At 41.4% G+C, this 20,093-nt stretch overlaps 1 protein-coding gene across 1 annotated transcript in view; it reads right to left on the reverse strand.

Annotated features, from left to right (window-relative positions):
- The window catches only part of xylt1 (xylosyltransferase I), a 78,358-nt gene extending 68,834 nt beyond the window's left edge, over positions 1-9,524 (reverse strand). The window contains exon 1 of the mRNA XM_056372326.1: positions 9,150-9,524. Within this exon, the coding sequence (XP_056228301.1) occupies positions 9,150-9,428 (279 nt within the window). The 5' untranslated portion in view covers positions 9,429-9,524. The remainder of the gene's footprint in view (positions 1-9,149) is intronic.
- Between the last annotated feature and the right edge of the window lie 10,569 nt (positions 9,525-20,093).

Below are 20,093 nucleotides of genomic sequence, written 5' to 3' on the forward strand. Positions count from 1 at the left end.
CGAATGCTTCCCCAACGACAAGGCTGTCAAGTGTTTTTCAATGCGATGTGACCATTACGGCTGAGAGACAAACACCCTCCATACTGTCTGATGATCCCATATAGAAGTCTATTCATGGCGAATGCTGCAGGGGCTACAATATAGATGCTGCCGATACAACACACACACTGTGATCAAAGCTGGGAAAAAAAACAACAGCTGCGAGGATATGCAAGAAGAGCTGGATGGAGGGTGACTGGACTTGGTTGTAGATAACTGAAAACGTTTGACCTCTCATCTGAGGAACTTCCTCAGCTCTTCTTCAACGAAAAGGATCTATTACTGTCGCTACAGGCAATCTGACCTAATGGGAATAAGCTAGTGCAGCTTCTCATCCTGTCACACCTTCCAGCACGACAGCAAAACCAGAAACACAAAATACAGAATTTGTGTATAGAAAACCAATCAATAAAACATTACACTTTTGTTTTTGTTTTACAACTGATTGTCCCTCTGCTTGCTATAAATAAAGATTAGTGTCAGCAGTGGTTTTATTGTAGCAGCAGTAACTTCCATCTTTCATGCTCGTAAGGAATTGCTGAATTCAAATAGTGCACTGGCTGAATATATCAGCTCAAAATATGAATTTGCAAGTCATAATTAGAAATTAAACTTAACACCTTGGAAGTGAATATACCTTTTCCACATGATTTTAAAGCTCCTTAAAAAATAATGCAATTTATTACTGAACTGAACTCATAGATCCATGAAGTTAATGGAGTTGTGAGGGACAGGTTAACCTATGTAGCAGAGGTCAAGCTATTCTGATGGTTGGTCCCTAGTATGGGTCAAGATCCAAAAATGCTGGATCCTACATTTCCCACAATGCAACTGGATAGTCAAACAGTACACCCTCCTTATGCAGTAAACATGTTTTTCAAACTCCACACCTTCGGTTTGTAACACAGGCTTCCTTTTATACATTTGAAGTCTCCAAGTCTGTGCTGAGAGAACCGCGATGACATCACTATGACATCATCTGGGTCATTTTCACAAACTAAAAGTAACCATGGCTAGTTCTCCTTTGAGTATCTCTTTATAAGATTGAATATTAATGAAAAAAATGAGAATCAAACTCAAAATTTGGAAAAATCATTCTCATTGATTAGCTGTCCTGAATCTATCTATCTATGACTTTAACATTCAAAAAACTCAGCTAATCACTGTGGGTTTGGTTTCATCAGATTTGATTGACAGTGCTGGCAACATAAATGAACAACCTCACACTTGTCATTTGACTTTGATTCAAAAGTTGCTCAATCATGATTGGTGCACAAAAATATTTGACATCAGCTTTTACCCAACTGAAAAAAACAAGTGAGATGATCATGGACGAAAAACAAACAAACTGCACTTTCATGAAATTCTATGTTCATGTAGAGACGTTTTCAGGGGCTTTAAGTTCAGCTTTCTTAGTTCAAAAGGAGCTTTTCTTCTTCAGTCCAGAGCTCTGAGACACATGCTGTGTAACCCCAGCAGCTACTGAAAACTAAAACCAACTGGTGCTTTCTAGTAAATTTTTTTTATTAACATTTCTTTTCATTGAGAAATTTCACGTGAACATCATCAGTCATAATCACTGCAACATTAACTCAAGAACAGTGTTTTACAGTAGTTGATGCTAATCTCTTTTTATAAAATACAGGAGATCTATTTAAAGGGATAATCCTGAAACTACTAAACAGCAAGGAAGTCGAGCGATTGGTCTAATAGCCTCTCCATATGGTGATGGTCTAGCCCAAACCTGTGTGTGTGTGTGTGTGTGTGTGTGTGTGTGTATGTGTGCGCACACAGCTTTGTACTAAATATTACCATTGACCCGACTTCAGATAAAACTAATTCAGCTACCCCCCCACCCCCAACCTCGTCTTTCTATCTCTCTGTCTGTCTGTCTGTCTGTCTGTCTCTATGTCTCCGTCTCTCTCTATGTCTCCGTCTCTCTCTCTCAGGGCTGTCTGCTAAGCCTCTTACCTATGGGATTATTGGCAACGCTAGGTATTATATAGCTTCATTCATCTGGATGATGCGTTATTAATGTGTTGGGGAATGAAACCATCTGTAACAGCAGCCGAGGATGATGGGGGGTGGGGGGGTGGCGTTGACACAGAGTGATGCAACTCTAATTGGTGGTAATGGTGAGATTTGTTTGAATAGACTTGACAGGAGAGAGATGAACAGTAGTTATGATCTTTGATTTTGCAGTTTTATAGATGAGGCATACAGAAGCATCAAGCTGAGCACAAAGCACACACAGACATGCAGACAGACAGAGAGTCTAACAGAGAGGAGAGTAAGTTATGTGTTTGTTAAACCCCTCTCAGACATGCACATCACTCTGTAAATGCACTGTCACAAAAGACTCTGAGTTGATTTTCTTTGAAGGTCTCTGGCAATCTCCCTACTTTGCCCCTTTCAGGAACAGCATCTGCAAAATTTCCTTGTTCATATGCTGCATCTGTGAAAATAGTGAGTTTTAACTCTCAAACATATAGACAGGTTACAATATAAAGGAAGTGAGTGAAGTGAGTGAAAATGCCTTGGATGCTCTAGTAGAGTTCTACAGACTTAGAGAAATTTACAATCAGGGCAAAACAGAACCTGTTCTGGAGAATAATGGTGACCTTATTAAGATGGTTAGGATGATAATTTGTCACCTATGGGTAGGTCTCTGTTGTCCTAGTCAAGACTGGGTGAAAACTAGTAGGAGTATATGGCTGCACCATGTCGTAGGCTATTTGCATTCTGCCTAGTGTCAACCAGTTTCAGCCTTTCATCTGTTTGCTTCTCTCCTACTCTCTCTGCTCATATTCAGTATTGTAATACAGGCCAATTCCCAATAAAGCTGTTCTCATTGACATATTTGCTACTAAAGCCCTGATTTTATAACTGTGATGTCTTCTGACAAAATCACCAGATGCACAAGTGATTTCCACTATATTTACTTTTAAATGATCACTCGGAGAGAAAGCTAGAAGCTCATTCACGTCTACGTCAGCTGCCGTGCCATCAGCATAGAGAAGTGTGTCTGTGGAAGTAAAGTCTGACCTCACAGGGCAATCCTGGCGACTCTCTTCTACAGCAAGTATCTAAGGTTTGTCCAAAATGTCGCTACATATGTATCTAGGTGCCTTTTTTGATAAGAAATGGTCGGAAAGGTTGGTGACACCGCTTGTTTACGCCAAATCATTTGGGGAAATTAATGGAGAAACTCCAACCCTCAGCCAGCCGACCAATGGTGTATTCTCATCACTCAGTCAGTCAGCGACGGCACGAACCCAATAATATTATTATTTTAATTTATGATTACATAAAGCAGAGAAAAATAAGCTGGAACCAAAGGATCTTTTTTTGCTCGTAAAGTGACTTGAAGAGAAACTTTACACTAAATACACTCTAATCGGGGTTAGTAAATTATATGTACAGCCACTTTATTACACTATCTATTGATCCTGGTCCCATTTTATAGCATTCATTGCAACACAAGTTATTTTCTTCTCTCTAGAGCAAACCCAGTGATTCTGTCCACTTGACCACGAAATATTTGTGAAAAATGTATGATGTACCCCAGGACTCACTATGAGGCAACAGCACTTTCTCCTCCATCAGAGGCATGCTGCCTTCATGATGAAATGTTCAAAGGAAAACATTTGGCTGTTGAATAAATGTAGGTTTCAACCTCATTGCAGCCTTCTATGCTGAACCTCAACACCTTTTTAGGGTCCATTCAATTGCGTCCATTGCAAGAAGGGTCAGATTTGGCTTGAAGATTTCTTGTTGTCCGCAACTCTGCATGACTTGTTGATCTATTTTTATGTGGAATACTTTTCATATTGTGTAGTTGTTGTTGTTAAACCCTATAAACACCGTTTGCTATTAACTTGACGATGCGGTTATCCATTTGCCCTATCAAATACAATACAATAATGGAATTTGTGCCACTCTCATCTCCTAAGCAAGAGTCATTATAATTAAAAGGACCGCGTGAGTCACGCCAGTGTGTTTTGTGTTTGGGGTGTATGTGTACTATTTCTAACATCTAACATATTTTTAACAAAACCTTGTTATAGTCTTCCGGCTATAAGAGACAGGAGAGGGCAGAGAAAGAGATGGCTGCCTCTGCTGTAGATAGATTACATGGATAGTGAGGAAGGCCTGCAGTACATTTAGCACCTGTGCTAGTAGGAGTGTTTAGCAGGGAAGTGTCTGTGTGTGATGTTTGAGCTGCTATGGATACCCAAACTTTCAGTCTACAAACTGTACATAGTCTGAAGTTTTAGGATTCCATACTGACACGGATATTTTGCATATGAGTGGGATCGGCTTAGTGAAATAACATGACAAGGTTTTAACGGCACACTGCATTATGATAATAATGAAATGTTTTTTCCGTTGCAGGTTTTGAAGAAGGATGGTGTCATGTATACAAATTACACTTCAACATCAAAGTGTCTTGGGTTTTCGATGTGTCTCTTTCAAGTCTGAGGTGCGTACTTCTTCCCTTAGATCTGAATATGTTTCCAACTCTCTCCGAGACTGCCGGCACTTGAAAAAGAAGCTCTTTCTCTGTGTGTGTGTGTGTGTGTGTGTGTGTGTGTGTGTGTGTTTGTGTGTGAGAAATCAAAACGACAGATGGATGGACTGATATGCAGGCTGTACTTTACTTTTCCCTCATTACAGGTTTTACAGAGTAACACTTTACTGATGTAATGATTTGGATGTTTGAAATTCTAAATAACACAGTGCATCTTCTGGGTGTCTCTGGACTGTAATTATGTATGTTCAGAGGTCTGTTTAAAGCAAAATAGCTCACACTCCAAGACGATTTACTTTCAGGGAGTGCCAATTTAACTGCCAATTACCACTGCTAAAGTGGCTTTGCTATGATACAAAACCCAGCACTGACAGTGACGGGCACGTGAAATGGCACTGGAACAAACTGTATGCGAGAAAGGTGCGGGAAAGCCCGTTTTGTTACAAAGTGAATGAAAAGCAAATGAAATACAAGAATACTGACCCTAAAAAAATGTCACACCACACAGTAACATGCTTCAGTATTACTCCTTTGTAATATACAGTAGCATTGGCAAATATGAGAAGTAGCACAGAAACTGTTCGTATTGAATGAAACAACACGCCAACACATAGCCCAAACCTAAACTAGGGTTTTTTTAGTGTCAACGTGGCTGCACATTCACACACATTCACACACATACACTCACATACACTCACTGACCTGGAAGCTATGAGTGTGTCACCTATGACTGTACGCCCCCTCATCACAGCCTGTGTTGTAACACCACTGCATGTGCCTATTTCATAAAATTGAAAAATAAAAAAAAGGGGACTCTCATATATTTTGTGTATATCAGTGTGTGTTTGTATGTGTGTGTGTGTAGATATAAATATGTAAGTGTATGTGGGTGTGTTTGTGTGTAGCTGCTTCACTGCATCCACGTAGATACATAATTTCGGATGTTTGTGTGATTTTTGGTGTGTGCGCGCGCATGTGTGTGTGAGAGTGTGTGTGTGTGTGTGTGTGTGTGTGTGTGTGTGTGTGTGTGTGTGTGTGTGTGTCTGTGTGAGTCAGCGCTGTGATCATGGACACAGTGGGATGATTCACATTGTGGTTGTGGTGGTGGTGGTTGGAGAATAGACTGGTAGCAACATCGGATTTCAGCACAGCTCCCAAATGCAAAACATATGTACAGTGCATTGTTACTTGCACCGTACATGATCATAATTCAAACGATAATCCCAGAGCAGCTCGAGTGTTTACCAAGTCATTTCATTTCCAGTCCCATTCATGTTAATTCTCACGGTTTTTAAAAATTGTTATAAAACAAATATCTGAGGCTCATTCTTCTCCTAGTCACGCTCAAAAAACAGCTTCACAGACTTTGTCAGTGACAAAAGTGACAACAACTATATCAGAATAAGCATTTCAGATGAGAACATTAATAACAGGCTATTTGTGGTCACATATGGGAACCCCCCACAGAGCTGATCGACACAAGTTGAAGACTTGCTTCCACTTTTTGCTTCTCTAATTTTTTTCCTCTCAGACACAAAATGAACAAGATCTTCTGTCAGTCACAATCTATTCAAGTGAAATATCTGCTGGCGCTCGTTCCTTTGTATAAATTCGGTCTGCGGCGGAGCCAAGTGTACCACTGTAGGGGAAATAAATGTGGATTAATAAAATGTAATGTATAATATTCTGTGGTCAAGCCTGTCATGTACGTACAGTATTATCACCATACTGTGGAAGAATGTAGAAAAAACCTGAGGTCAATGTTCATTTTCAAATGATTTGTAATGCCATCTACACCATAGGAAACCATTAGGAAAACTCAGGAAAAAGGAAAAAGTGTACATCAGAGCTAATGTTACGTGTATTACCATGACTAACAGGAAAACTCTTTACAACATGTGTGCACACCCGCTGGGCACATGAGGGAGCATGACAGTATATGACTACCGCGGCAGATGGAAAGAAAACGCTGACGACCAGATGTGGAGCTTGGAGGCAAGACGCTTTTTTAAAGCTTTACTCAGTCTCCGGCTGAAGGTAGATTGGTTTAATTCTGGCACATTAACAGTTTTTCACATCCATTACCAGCACCGCCTTAATAAGCACTTATTAATAATAATTGTGAGGCTATCTCCTGTAATAAACTGATGTCAGGCAAAATAAGACAGACTAATTAATAAGTAGAGATTTCTGATGGGGGAATCTGCAACAGGTAGCCACAGTCTGTGTGAGGAGACTAAACCCTCGCAGCTAATATCACTCATGTGATTACATCCTTGTTGTTCATTTCCACTGCATATGTATATATATATGTATATGTATATGTGTATATATATATACACACATATGCAGTGGAGATGAACAACAAGCTGTGGTGTCTGTTGAGCTACACAAGAAAACGTCTACGCTCTCTGTCACTATTTCCTCACAACAGGAGACAACCACTAATGACAACTGCAGCTCCTGCCTGCTGGGATGACACATTCAAAACTATGCATAATGTTTCCATCCAACGCAAGTTATCACGCAGAAATTCCGCTATTGTCACCCTGTAACTTCTGGCTCATTCTGGTCTGGATCAAAGTGCTGCGCTCCCGTCTCACAGGCGTGGTGCCTCATATAGCATCAGTTGGCACTTTATGCGTCATCCTAAGGCTGGACATGCCTTGCCAAGCCACACACACGCGCACACGCACACACACACACACACACACAAAAGCACCCACAAGGGGAGAAAGAATGAAAATGCAGTGATTAACCAGTTAAGGGAACGCATGTGGCCGAGGGCGACTAATTGAATGTTAAGGGTCCGGGGGCCACAGAACTGCAGAGAGCAGATCGACAGTCTGACAGGTTGGCAGCAGGCGAGCTGACTGGCTGGTGGACTGGCTGGCATAAAGGGTTTGCAAAGTGCCTCGAGGCAACGGGGAGGAAAGCCCTTCTTTAAAAAGGTCATGGGTGCAGATCCACTGAGTGCTTTAATAGTGAAACACATTCAGACAATTTGGTGTTGACGCAGTGTGAATAGGTTCTGACACAGCTGAGCCACAGTTGCTGTTATGTCGTTTATGTACACTCCTAATAATATCCTAAAGTGCTATAATGTAAACCCATCAACAAGCACCGCAGTCTTAAGTCCCTGCAAGACCATAACAGGGATAAAATATCCATGATATTTTGTTGGAGCATTCTCCGAAGTGTCAAAATATAGACAACTGCCTCAAATATAACCCGTCCTTGGCATGACTTTGTCCTGTGGAGACACTGGCAGGTGGGACAAACAGTCCTACCAGATGAAGTGAGTGAGTCACTGTAGAATCGGCGGAGGAGACAGATGATACAGTGCACGGCTCTGAGTGACTGACTGTGCGTGGAGGCCACAGTGTATCACACTACATCAAAGCCGGTTATCTACTGGTTGCATGGTGGCTGAAGAGTAGGCTATACTTGAATGGCTGGCAGCTTTATGAAGGGAAAATGCTGCACGCTTGCCAGGAACAACTGCGTCCAATTTCTTTAGGGCAGCCTAACTGCTTGAGAGACCATGCGAGCAAGAAGCTCAATTTTCGAGAATTTAATTCCAGACATCAGGTTGAGAAAATTAATCACATGCTGCGCAGAAGCACTGTACAAATACAAAAGCTTCTTGGTGTGTAAGCCTCCGGGGCAGGGAGAGCAGTCAGTGGAGTCTACAAATAAACATTTGGATTTTGGGGGTGCAGTTTTTACATTTCCAGTGTGCAGAGCATGGCATTAGCCCCTCTGCTACTGAATGGGCACAGTTCCACAGGCTATCTTTAATTTAATTTATTCATTTAGTGAACAAGTTGTTCATTATGCGGGCCTGCATGTGCGCTTTGGCTCCACAATCATATCTATCTTGACCTTTGTGTTTTATGTTGCCACTACCAATAAAATTGCTTGTATTTTCGCAAACAGCAGATGACTCTAATCTTTGTACACTCATCAAAAGCAACCCTGCAAATTAGGTTATGTTTCAATTTGGCCTTGCTCAGACAGTGCTGCTGAGCCATGCAGCTGCTGTGTTTGATTTTAAAATACCAAATAGACCGTGACAGGTATTTGCTACAACCCCAGTCAGTGACTCTGCTATTCAGGCAACTCCACAGCCACTATCTTATGAAAGGATTTGCCCTGCCAAGCTATCATTCTGCCCCGGAGTGAACTACACGCTGAGTTTAGATTTCATACTCAGCTTTGGTATTTTAAACTGGAGTCTGGGCTGGAGTGCGTTCATTCAAACGGCGCATTGTGGCTCCTGCCCTCAGTGAGCATTCAGCTGAGGATGCCCGTCTCCCAGCATCGGAGGAGTGAAGAGGGCTCGTTTGCATCTGTCTCGCTTCTCCAGACGTCCTATCATTTCCCTGCGAGGCAGCCTTCAAGTGACAACAATCAAACACTCATTCATTCAGAGGCCCGGCCGTGTGCTTGTCTCCCAAAAGCGCAAACTGGAAATGTTTTGACCTGCCTGCCAACCCCTCCGGGCTTCATCCCTGGCGACACACTCTTTTTCAAGCGGGGGTATGATATGAATGCATCGGCAGTGCTTCTGTCTTACCGGCTGCTGTATGTGGCGAGACGTCCCCCTCCCAGGCGGAGGAAGATGCTGCCGCTGGTGGACCCCGTGCTGGAAATAGTCGCTGCCAGCGGCTTTGTTGCCCGCGACCCGGTCCCTCTTCTCCCTCACGTTGGAGCCTCCGTTTTCCCTGTCTTCGCCGGAGTCGAGGCTGCTGAAGTTCCACACAATCAGCGTCTGCACCAGCAGCACCGTGAGGGCTGCTATCAGGGCGGACCGCGACCGGCGGGCCAACCTGCGAGCACACAAGCCGCCAACCATCTTCGCACCGGGCTGCACGGAGCTGGAGGACCGTCTGTGGCTCTGCGCAGCGCGACGGGAGGAAGGAGTGGAAGTAGAGGGAGGACGAGGAGGAGGAGGTGGTGGTGGTGGTGGTGGTGGAGGAAGAGGAGGAGGGAGGGAGGCTGAGCTTTACGGTGGCGGAGGCGAGGAGGAGCGTCGAGAAGGAGAGGCACAGGGCCACCGTGTGGTGAAACTCGGTGAGAGGGGGTTGTGTGGAAGAAATTATACTCCACATCTTTCCGAGAGATTCTGATAATGACCAAACCTGCAAATGCTGAAATTTGCATTGCCCAATATCGTGAGCCCATTACAAGACAGAGAACAGCAGTGTTATTGGGCCCCCAGGGCTTCGTGACAGACACTAACTGATCCCAACAGGGGTGTAGCTATAGGAACTCTGAGTCCCCTGATATATTATTTCCTCGGGCACCTTTTGACTAATTCATACAACCCAGTGGAATTTCAGTCTTTGCCTCTCTATGTTTTGGAAAGATTATCTCCATTTTACACCCCACTTGCTGGACCCCAGCTGGAATCCAGTGGGAAAATTAACTTTTTCTTCCCTGCTTTCCAGGAGGTATGTTACAGCTGTGCTGTGGAGCTGGTAAGAATTAAGTGCTTTGCCTGAAGACAGTCCAGCATGTGGGTTGGTCGTCTGATTGACTGTTTTTTTTTTCTAAACCAAAATGCCACCCTGTTGTTCACAATAATCTTTCCCTGAATAAGGTCTGGATGGACCCATATTTATAAGAAATCTAAGGATCAATAAAAACCCAGAGAGTGAATCAAATTTGTTACATTTTAGACAGGAATACTTAAATGAAATAAAGCATAAAGCAAAAACAAAGTACACTTTAATAAAATCACATTTCTATCCTTGTTAACATGTCCATATGATGTTTTTATATAATAAAAGACGTACCCTATCATGAGCGAAATAATCAGTCAACACCATGACTGTGTATTTCCACCTTGGAACTGCAGTGAACCAATGACAGTCTCATAAAAACAGATTCAGACAGCCAGGGTTTCATACGTCACAAACCTAAGGAACCAATCCTGTCAACTTCTGCAAGAAGGGGGGCAGGCAAAATAAACCAGAGACCTTGTCATTACAGAGAGTGAGAGTTTGCATTAGCACAACCACTAACACTGTGACAGCCACTGCCAGTTACAAGCTAACAAACAACATAAACAAATAAAAGATGCTAACTACACTAACCGCTCTGATATGTATGCTAGTCACCGATTTTGGTGCACAACAGACTCCTCATCCGATGTTTCCTCTAACGCTAACTATCTTCATATGCTCTGCTCCACAAGTCATGGAGATGTTGTCAATACAGAGAGCAAGAGTTTGCATTAGCACAGCTGCTAACACTGTGTTAGCCACTGCCAGTTACAAGCTAACAAACAATAAATAACTACACTTACCTTTCTGATAGGTCTTCTAGTTGGCAATTTTGATGCACAATAAACTCCTCAAAAACTCCTGAGTCTGGTTCTGTCCGAGGCTCAAACATGTGGCTTAGTCTTTCCCATGATTCCTCTGCTAATCATATTGATTGATACTCTTAAGTTTCTCCTGTCAACCTAGCAAAAGCGGCGGTGGTGGGCGGGGCTTAAGGCCTTATCCAGATTTTTCAATGAGGAAGTAGGCGTAGACATGCTTCAAGATCCCGTTTTTTTTTGTTTTTTTTTTCACTTTTATGTGGGAAAACCATTTTATACAAAATATTAGTTAGTTAATGTAATAAGTTTTTATTACATTTGTAAGGAGCAATACTTTTTAAGCAGGTTTTCAAGTTCAGTTAGAACATGTGGCTCAGATAAAGCTAAGATGTCCCATGACTTGACATTAGAAGTAATGCAGATTTAGTAGCACTGATACAGATTGTACTGCTTTTGATATACAATAAATGTCTTTAAAGTTATTGATTGGATTAAAACATAATTTGATTGATATTGTAACCACCCCACAATTCAGACCCTGAAAACAAATTCTTGCAATTTAGTTTGAATTGGTAACAAGGAAATACATCTACAACAGCGCCGCGTTGGCTCCCTCACAGCTGTGATTGGGTTTATTGCACCTTGGAGCTCCATCGGCACTATTCCTATTCAATAATTTTTCTGTCACTTAACATGATTAAAAAAGATGCTACTCAAACTGGTGGCCTCCTTGGATTTGTCACCGAAAAGCTCACGCAAACTCATTTCTGTAGCGTAGATGAAGACACCTTGTAATGAATCCATGCAAAAAACCACTGCACTTTCACATTTATTTCTGAATATTTTTCCATAACTAAAATGAAAGAAATCCTGCGTCAAGTCTGAATACAGTATGGAGATCAGTCTGTTAGTGTTGACTGCACATGGTAATTATTATGAAAATCAACAAGATGTCTCAAAATGATGATTTCATTCATACTCACAGGAGACTGTCTAGCGCTTGGTGAGAGTTTGTGTAGGAAGCTTCATAAATAACTCTAAAGTCCTACTCTGAGGTGGGAATATTTTTAGTCCCATCAAACTATGAGCTCAGTTCTTAAGAGTGATTCAGACATGTTTTCTTAAATCCACTTCCTGAGCTCTATACATGCCAATTCCATGAGTAACAGAGATGGAAAAGCTTCTCTGGCAGATACACAGCCCAGCACCTCACCTACACCATTTCGCTTGGTATGAACTTAAGTAGGGTGACATTTATGCTTCATTCAAGTTGAAGACCTGGGCCAGTTACAAAATGAATAAGAAATACTCCCTCTGAATAATTTAAAATTTTGTCTTACAAATCAAGAAATTCTTCTGTATATAATTTGTGTGCTAAAATAAAGGTACAGGTGAATCTAAATCTGTGCGTCAAGTACTGATGGCAATCACTCCTGAGTGTTGTAAAATAAGAATTAAAGTGATGTCTACTTGAAAAGCTCTCCCTTGAACACTGATTCAGTCAATCATGGGTCATGGCTGGACACTATTTATCATGTTTGATTGATGTTTCATTGTTGCTCATTTAAAATCTGCAAAAGTCTTGTTTTTCATATTTATAAACATGAAGTGTCTACGTAAGGTGTTGTTGCCGCCACATGACGCAGGAGCAGCTTCAGTGCTCCTTGACATTAATTCTACAAGTCTCATGGACTCTACTGGAGGAACGAACACCATTCTTCCAAAAGAAATTCCCTCATTTGGTGTTTTGATGACGGAGGTGGTGAGTGCTTTGTAACACGTTGCTCCAAAATCTCCCATAGGTGCTCAGCTGGGTTGATCTCCATTGACTGCAAAGGCTGCAGCATATGATTCACAGCATTTTCATACTCATCAAACCATTTACTGAGCCTTTGTGACCTATGGATGGGGGCGTTGTCATCCTGGAAGAGATCACTTCCATCAGGATAGAAATGTTTCATTATAGGATAAAGGTGATCAGTCAGAACAACTTTATATTGATTTGCAGTGACCCGTCTCTCTAATGGGACAAGTGGATCCAAACAATGCCGACAAAATTTTCCCACAGTATAAAAGCAAGTGGACCTGCTCACTGTAGGGGTCAAGCATTCAGACCTGTGCTGTCCTCACCACAAATGCACTTGCCCTCTTGTCAAAACATGGAGAAAGATAATTCATATCACTTCTTACCACATCTCTGCCTGTGGTTTTTGCACCAATGAAGTTTGCATTCATCTTTGTAATGAGGGTTAGGGTTCATGCCCTGCAACCCTACTATAGCTGTCCACAGACTGTTCTTGCTGACACAGTCTGATCACGTCCTGCATTGACTTTCTCAGTCACCGGAGGAAGAGTTGCTCCTCTGTTTTTCCTAACATATCGCACTAATGCATGGTCATCAAATGTATGCTGTCGACCACAATTTCCAACCCTATTTACTGACGTCTTCCCCATTGATCTAAATGCAGATGTCACTATAGTCACTGTTCCTGTTGATACGCTATACCCACTTGATTATTTTCTTCTTCACCTTTAATATTACTGCAAATCAGCTTGTAGCCACACAGTAAACCATGATGAATTGTGGGATATATGTAGCTACAGCTTTGAAGATATATTATTACAAGGGTCCTTTCAGTAAAAAAAACTGACTTGGTTGCACACAAAGACCACAAGTGAGGGTATTAGGTCATATCCTCTATCTTTTATCAACTTCAAAACATCATACATTTCCAAAACATATTTCTTACACTGGAGTCAGTGGATGCCTCCTAACTGCATTAGGATACATTCTGTTCTCTCTGAAAGAATTTAGAGGTTGATATCTTGACTTAACATTTAGAAATATTTATATGTGGCATGTGTTCTTAATTTGAATAAGACTAAAACTATGTCATTTTAATTCACTTAAGACTATGATTTACTTGTATACATAATGACCCACTATCATAATGAAACTCACAACGACATGAGGCTGCCAGGCTGACAACAGCACTGGTGGTGTGACTCAGATTATAAGAAACTCAGCAGCTTTCAAATTCTCCATTGAGATATTTCATATATGGTCAGTTACCTTGCCGGTCACCCAATTTGTTGTCATGGGCTGTATTTGCCAGTTACTATGTTAATACCTGCACACCTACTGTATATTTTGCTCTATAATATTTAGATATTTAAAGCTGCACTTATCTTTTTGGCCACTTGGGGCAGTGGAACAAGCAGAAAACACTTGTTAGCAAAACATTTACACAGCTGGCAGACACAGAACAGCATTAGCATTTATTCAGTTTGGTCTGCTAAACTGCTAAATGATCTTTTGTGTTGACTAGCTAGTTGCTAACTTTGACAGCCGTTTGGGTCAGTTGGGATACAAGTGGTTTAACAAAGCTTTCTCACTGAAAATAGCTGCCTGCTGTGGCTGGAAATAAAGTTGATGAGCTCAGAGTTTGTGAGACAGAAAAAACCGGAACAGCGAGTTGAAAGAGATTAAAAACGCTCCAGAGACCTGAGAGGAATTTCAAAAGCCAGGTGATAATTCTCTGTGGGTTCATCCCTATGAACAACACAGTCACGTTAGATGTAGTCAATCCAATCCATTGTTTATATAAAAATATTGATTGTTGCAGCTTTAAAGACTAGACACACTCCAGACTCACCTGATGAGGAAGCTATGGTCCTCCCTACCCTGAGTGACAACTATGACACCGCGATAAAAAAGACCCATCGATCTACAGGTTTTGAGCCCGCTGTTAAAGTTGCACCAGCTGTAACATTGGTTCGCCTAATCACTCAAAACAGACAACTCTGTCTAATGTTAAGGTTACAGTTTCATCCGGCTTATATTCAGATGAGAACTGAAGCTTTTAAAGCTGCTGTTCTGTGTGGGGAGTGTTTTTCATTTACCACAATCTGACACACAAGGGATAGTTACATCAGACGCTGTGCACTGGTAAATGAAAGAGGAGACTGCCTACTCCAAGCATTTATCATGTTTACTTTGTGGTGTTGAATAACTGATTGAGCTTTAGGCTCCTAAAAGCTTCACATGGCATAAATGACTATTAGCCTGCATGAAGTTTTTGTGTAGAGCCAAGTTGTAAGAGGTTTGAAGTCACTGCATAATAAAAGGTGTGAATTTACGAACTCTGTGTTTCTTATTTTACGTTTAAAGGTAGACCATGGCTTACTCAGCCCCCTGCTAATTGCAAACCAAGGCTAAGAAAGCTTTGGGGCTTAAGATATTACTAAATACTAAAGAAAGAGAATACACTCAACACTTTAACACATTGACACTCTCATGAAAGCTATTTATAGTCAAAGTCGTTTTTGTATTTCTGTCTCAGTTTCAGTGCAACAAACCCCTGAAGTGAATAAGATTGTAGACCTGACACAGACAGTAGCTATTGCTTTCTAACAAATTGATAGCTGGTTAGATGTTGAATGAAAGGCAACGTAACATAATTGGGGGAGGAAAACAAGAAAATTGCTAGATGCAAATTTTGACACCAGACTAAAGTTTTGCATATATCAAGCCTTGGATTGGGAAGTGAATTATGTACGGTGGTGGCTGCTGAAACACAGAAAAAGAAGTTATCATTTTGTGCACCACAGTGTGGTTTTCATCTTCAGGAATGCCTTGACTGACACGCAGACTAAACATAATATGCAAAGCCCAAAACAACAACTCGAAAGGAGCCACAGGGAGATGTTTCTCTGGGATGCGAGCCGCTGACCCTGTGGTTGTTAAATCGACGAGACAATTAGACATTCCTGCCATTTTCAGAATTGCATGTAGGCTTTTTACAATAGCTGCTCATATTCAGCCTAACTGTTTGTTATCCCTGTGCACTTCTGCTGTAGCGCACAGCTGGAACAAGAAGCAATTTAACATGTCTGTCCAAACTTTAGCAAAATGAGGAGAAACAGTTTGTACATGACACCTATTTTGCAGGGCATCATCCAGCTAGGTGGGCAGGAGTATAATGCTGTTGGATTGCCGCACTTGTGACAAAGAAGAGTCACTCAAGTATTCTGTCGTTCACGATTAAGTGTTTAATCTATATTCTCATCATACAGCTTTCTCAATTTTAGCATTTGAATTGCAGCACAAATTATTAACTTGGCGGTATTTCTGCAGGCAAACTGAGCCAATGCCACAGAGATAAGGCTGCAGACCACAGACAGATAAATATTGCGTTGAATTTCAAAATGTCTTTATATGCTCACATGCACTCCAAAAATATTTGAGCATCTTATAAATGTTAAATCTTACTCCATCAAGGAGAATGAGCGGCAACAGAGGAGAGAGGGGCTGCAAACTAAAGAAATGTAAAGCTGTTAATTATGACAGAGATGAGAAAGAGGAAGAGAGGAGGAGGGAGGGGGGAGAAGGAGGAGTTGCAGACAGTGCCACAAATGAGAGCAAAATGAAAAAGGAGCGAGATGAAGAATGGTTAAAAGACAAAAATAGACGTAATTGGAAAGTAGGGCCGAAGTTAGAAAATGTAAGTGAAAGTAAAAAACATAATCAAAGCACAACGAGCACGCCTATATGTCCACTAAATTGGTATAGATAGATTAGGGTAGAGTCAGAGGAAGACAGAGAGCAGAAAAACAAAACCATTTACGAGCACAATGTAAAGACATGAAAGACAGAGAGAAGGAAAAATAACATGAGACAGAGAAGAGCTCATGCTCCTCTGGCAGCAGAGCCATGTCTTCCCCTCTCATTAGCTGGAACTCTGTTGCTTTGGGGACAGAGTGGGCCGGCTGTCGCCACGACGATGGTTACCATTCCCTGAGGCAACAAATGCTGATTTTAATTAGAGCCGACCTCTTTGTCACTCAGAGAGACAGACACACACACATCGAATGACCAGAGTAACTCGCTGAAAGATTCAAGCAAGCACTGCAACCCTTCCTCACAAGCACTCTCCTCCACGTCTTCTGAGGTGCAAGTAACAAAGAGACAGAGAGGAAGAGAGGGACAGATGAGCAGCCAGCTGGTGGAGTGAGTCTGGGACAGGAGGCAGAAAAACTCGGGTGGGCGCTGCACAACATGACTGGTGAAGCCTTAGGCATCCTGCTGTAGGACACTCTCATGCATTCAGTGTTTTATGTAATCCGACAGCGTGCTGACTGGAGTGCAGTAGAACACAGAGAGACACAGCAGCAGACAGGTGTCCTTGACAGCGATGCCCCAGGGGACCGAAGGGAGCCTTTTTTCTCCCACTGTGATACAACGAGACTAAAGGAGCAGATGTGGTTCGTACATGGCTAATGCTACTGTACACACAGGACGGATAAAGATCTGCTGACTTTTTTTTATGTAGCTGGAAAGAGCTGCAAAAAAGTTCATGCAATTTTTAAGCTGTTTTATAAGACGGCCGCAACTACTCTGTGCTATGTGTGAAAGATTGAACAAGTCACAGCCGTGAGGAGTTGAGGGCCTGTTGGTTCTGTTTCAACTGGCCATAACAGTGAATGTCCAATCACAGTTTAACAACTGTAGGCCTAGATTTCTCTAAATGTCAAAACAGTTTGCACTGAACACTAATGGGAGCCATACTCGGTATCTAAAAAGTTTAGACGGTGGCGTCTTTTTGGAAAGCCTTTCAAAGCCAAAACCACACAAGCAAAAGTATAAGGATGGATTAAACTCTGTTTAAACTTTGTTCATCCAATATTAGCATGCTTGGATGACTACCTTGCTACCTAGAGTATTACAGCATTGCTATATGAGTATTTTTTTATTTGGTTTTGGGAAGTTTAGACTTCACCGGATAGTGCCTAACTAGAATAATAATAGCCTAACTAGAGCTGCACTATATACTCGAACAATGCTGCATGCAGTTTTGCTTCTTCCCTTCTATGGATAATCAGTGGGTGAGGACACAGCCTTATTAGTATATCATGTACAGTATCCATCATATGTATATTTAAGATCTTTTGACTGGGTTTTAGTTTTTGAGTCAGAGTTTTCAACCAGCTCATGGAGTTTTAGCAGTAGCATTAGCATTAGCACACACTAGCAGTTGTCATGTCAGCCGACAAAATCTACAGTCATCAACTAGAAGTAAGAAGCTGTCTTTTGTTAACTTCAGAATTTCAAGTGCTAAATCTGCCACTATTATCACTGTAAACTACACAAGTGCCAGACTGGAATGGAAATCTTGAAATGTGTAGCAACAGTAAGGGGGGTGGGGCCTAGCAAATAGTCAGTAAGGGGACTTGCAGATACAAAGACAAGCTAAGATTAGTACTTATCACTGCTCTGTGTCCTGGAGCACCTGCCACCATAGTGGAAGCTCATAAAGGTCACTGCAAAGTTACTGAAAGGTCAGGGTGTTGAAACAAAATATTCCCCCATAGGTGACACATCTTTGATGTGACAGTGCCATTTACAGTGCCCACTGGTGACAGCTTGCTGTTGTGATTGGCTCATTTGGTCGCTGAGCCTCGTGATCTGAAGTCAGTTACCGTATCCCATAAGGCAAGAGGCTGTATGTCACTTTCCACCGGCACATGTGCACATGTGAATGAATGTGAGCATGTGTCCCGAGGAAATGGATGTATTCCAGGATACTAAGCTTTGCTCACATCAGACAGCTTATCCTGGAGGAACGCAGTACTTCTTATCAGGTACAAAGCGGAAATCACCACCAGGGAAAACAGACCATCCAGTACAATGTGAAGCCACAGCTTCAAAAGGGCAAATGGATAAGGAAAAATGAAGTCGCAAAATTTCCACAAGACAGTGCATTAACACCATATGTTCTGTAAGTGGAAAACCATCAAAAGATGAGGTGACATATTTGCACATCAGAGTGGTGATTTCATGTGCTGTTTGAGTTTTAGGCACCTTTGTAGAAGTAATGTATGTGCCATAACAAACAATCTGGATACCAACGTCCCTTCAACGACCATTGTCAAGTGAATAGATGTTTAGGACATCATTGCTACAGTGACATGCTTTTGTTGCTAAGCAACAAAAGCAGCAGATGCTGTGTATGCTTGCCAACAGACAAACATTTTTTTTCTTTCTAAGTTGAGTGAAATTTCTTGTTGGCTTACTTGCATAACGAGGGTTATATTTGGCATGCTACACATAGTTAAAGAACAGCGCAGTCTAATGTGAGTGATTTCCTATTGATGCTGTCAATCCACCGGTGTATTTGCCATATTCAAAAGATACCGCTGTCTGCTGCAGCTCCCTGCAGGTTCATCTTTCCTCCTTGCTGTCGTAGATGCCTATGTTAAGAAAAAAAAATATCCACCTTCAAAAATGATGAATCAGGTGTGTATGTCATTACATGTGGTTTAAGAGAAGCTACTTTTGAATTGATTTCCACTAAGTTTGAATTGGCTTTATAAAACATCAACGTTCTATGTGTGTAACTTAAAATGACAGATGGCTCACAGCAGCATCATACCCATGACATTTGGAGGTAAAACAGACTGAAGTGGCTTTTGAGAAAAGAAATAGAGAAGAATTAGCACCATGGCCTTCAAGAGAAAAGGGTGTTTCTAGTTCATGTCCTATTCACATGATTTAATTAGCGGTGGAGGAACATAATCATATGTAATCTGTGCTCATTTCAAAAATTGTAATGAGGCTCAACTGCAAATACATCCGTGGGTTTAGACCTGTCATGCCTTAAGGGCAATAGGAAGCAAGTAAAATTACACTGGCATTATGCTTTGGAAATGTTTAATCTATATGGGAAATGATCAATTTCATTCTAAAATAATAATGCACACAATACTTATTCAGTATTGATGAGTTTAGTAAAAATGCTGTGTTTAATAACAGCAGTCAAAAGAGAGTGTCATTTTTAAAATAGTGGATATATGGAGCAAATCTTAATGATCTGAACAGCCTTGTATTACCGACTGATATTGAGTAATTGAAGTGATTCACTGTTAATCTGATAATTGATTTGTTCTTTCTTCTTATTTCTTCCCATTCCCCACCTTAGTGTAACAGCTAGCACATAACAGATCTGCTCATAGTGTTTTTAGTGCTGACAGCAGCAAGTTGGACATGAAATCACTTGGTGGTCTCCCAATATGTCTACCATCAAAGGTTGTTTTCTATTATATTGCTGTTTTACTGGTCTGTATGAGAGGGGTGAGGAGAAACAAGACTACATGTCTAAAGACTTACTAGTGACTCTAGCCTGCACTTATGTA

Source organism: Seriola aureovittata, chromosome 3 (assembly GCF_021018895.1).
Source record: "Seriola aureovittata isolate HTS-2021-v1 ecotype China chromosome 3, ASM2101889v1, whole genome shotgun sequence".
NCBI classification, from domain to species: domain Eukaryota; kingdom Metazoa; phylum Chordata; class Actinopteri; order Carangiformes; family Carangidae; genus Seriola; species Seriola aureovittata.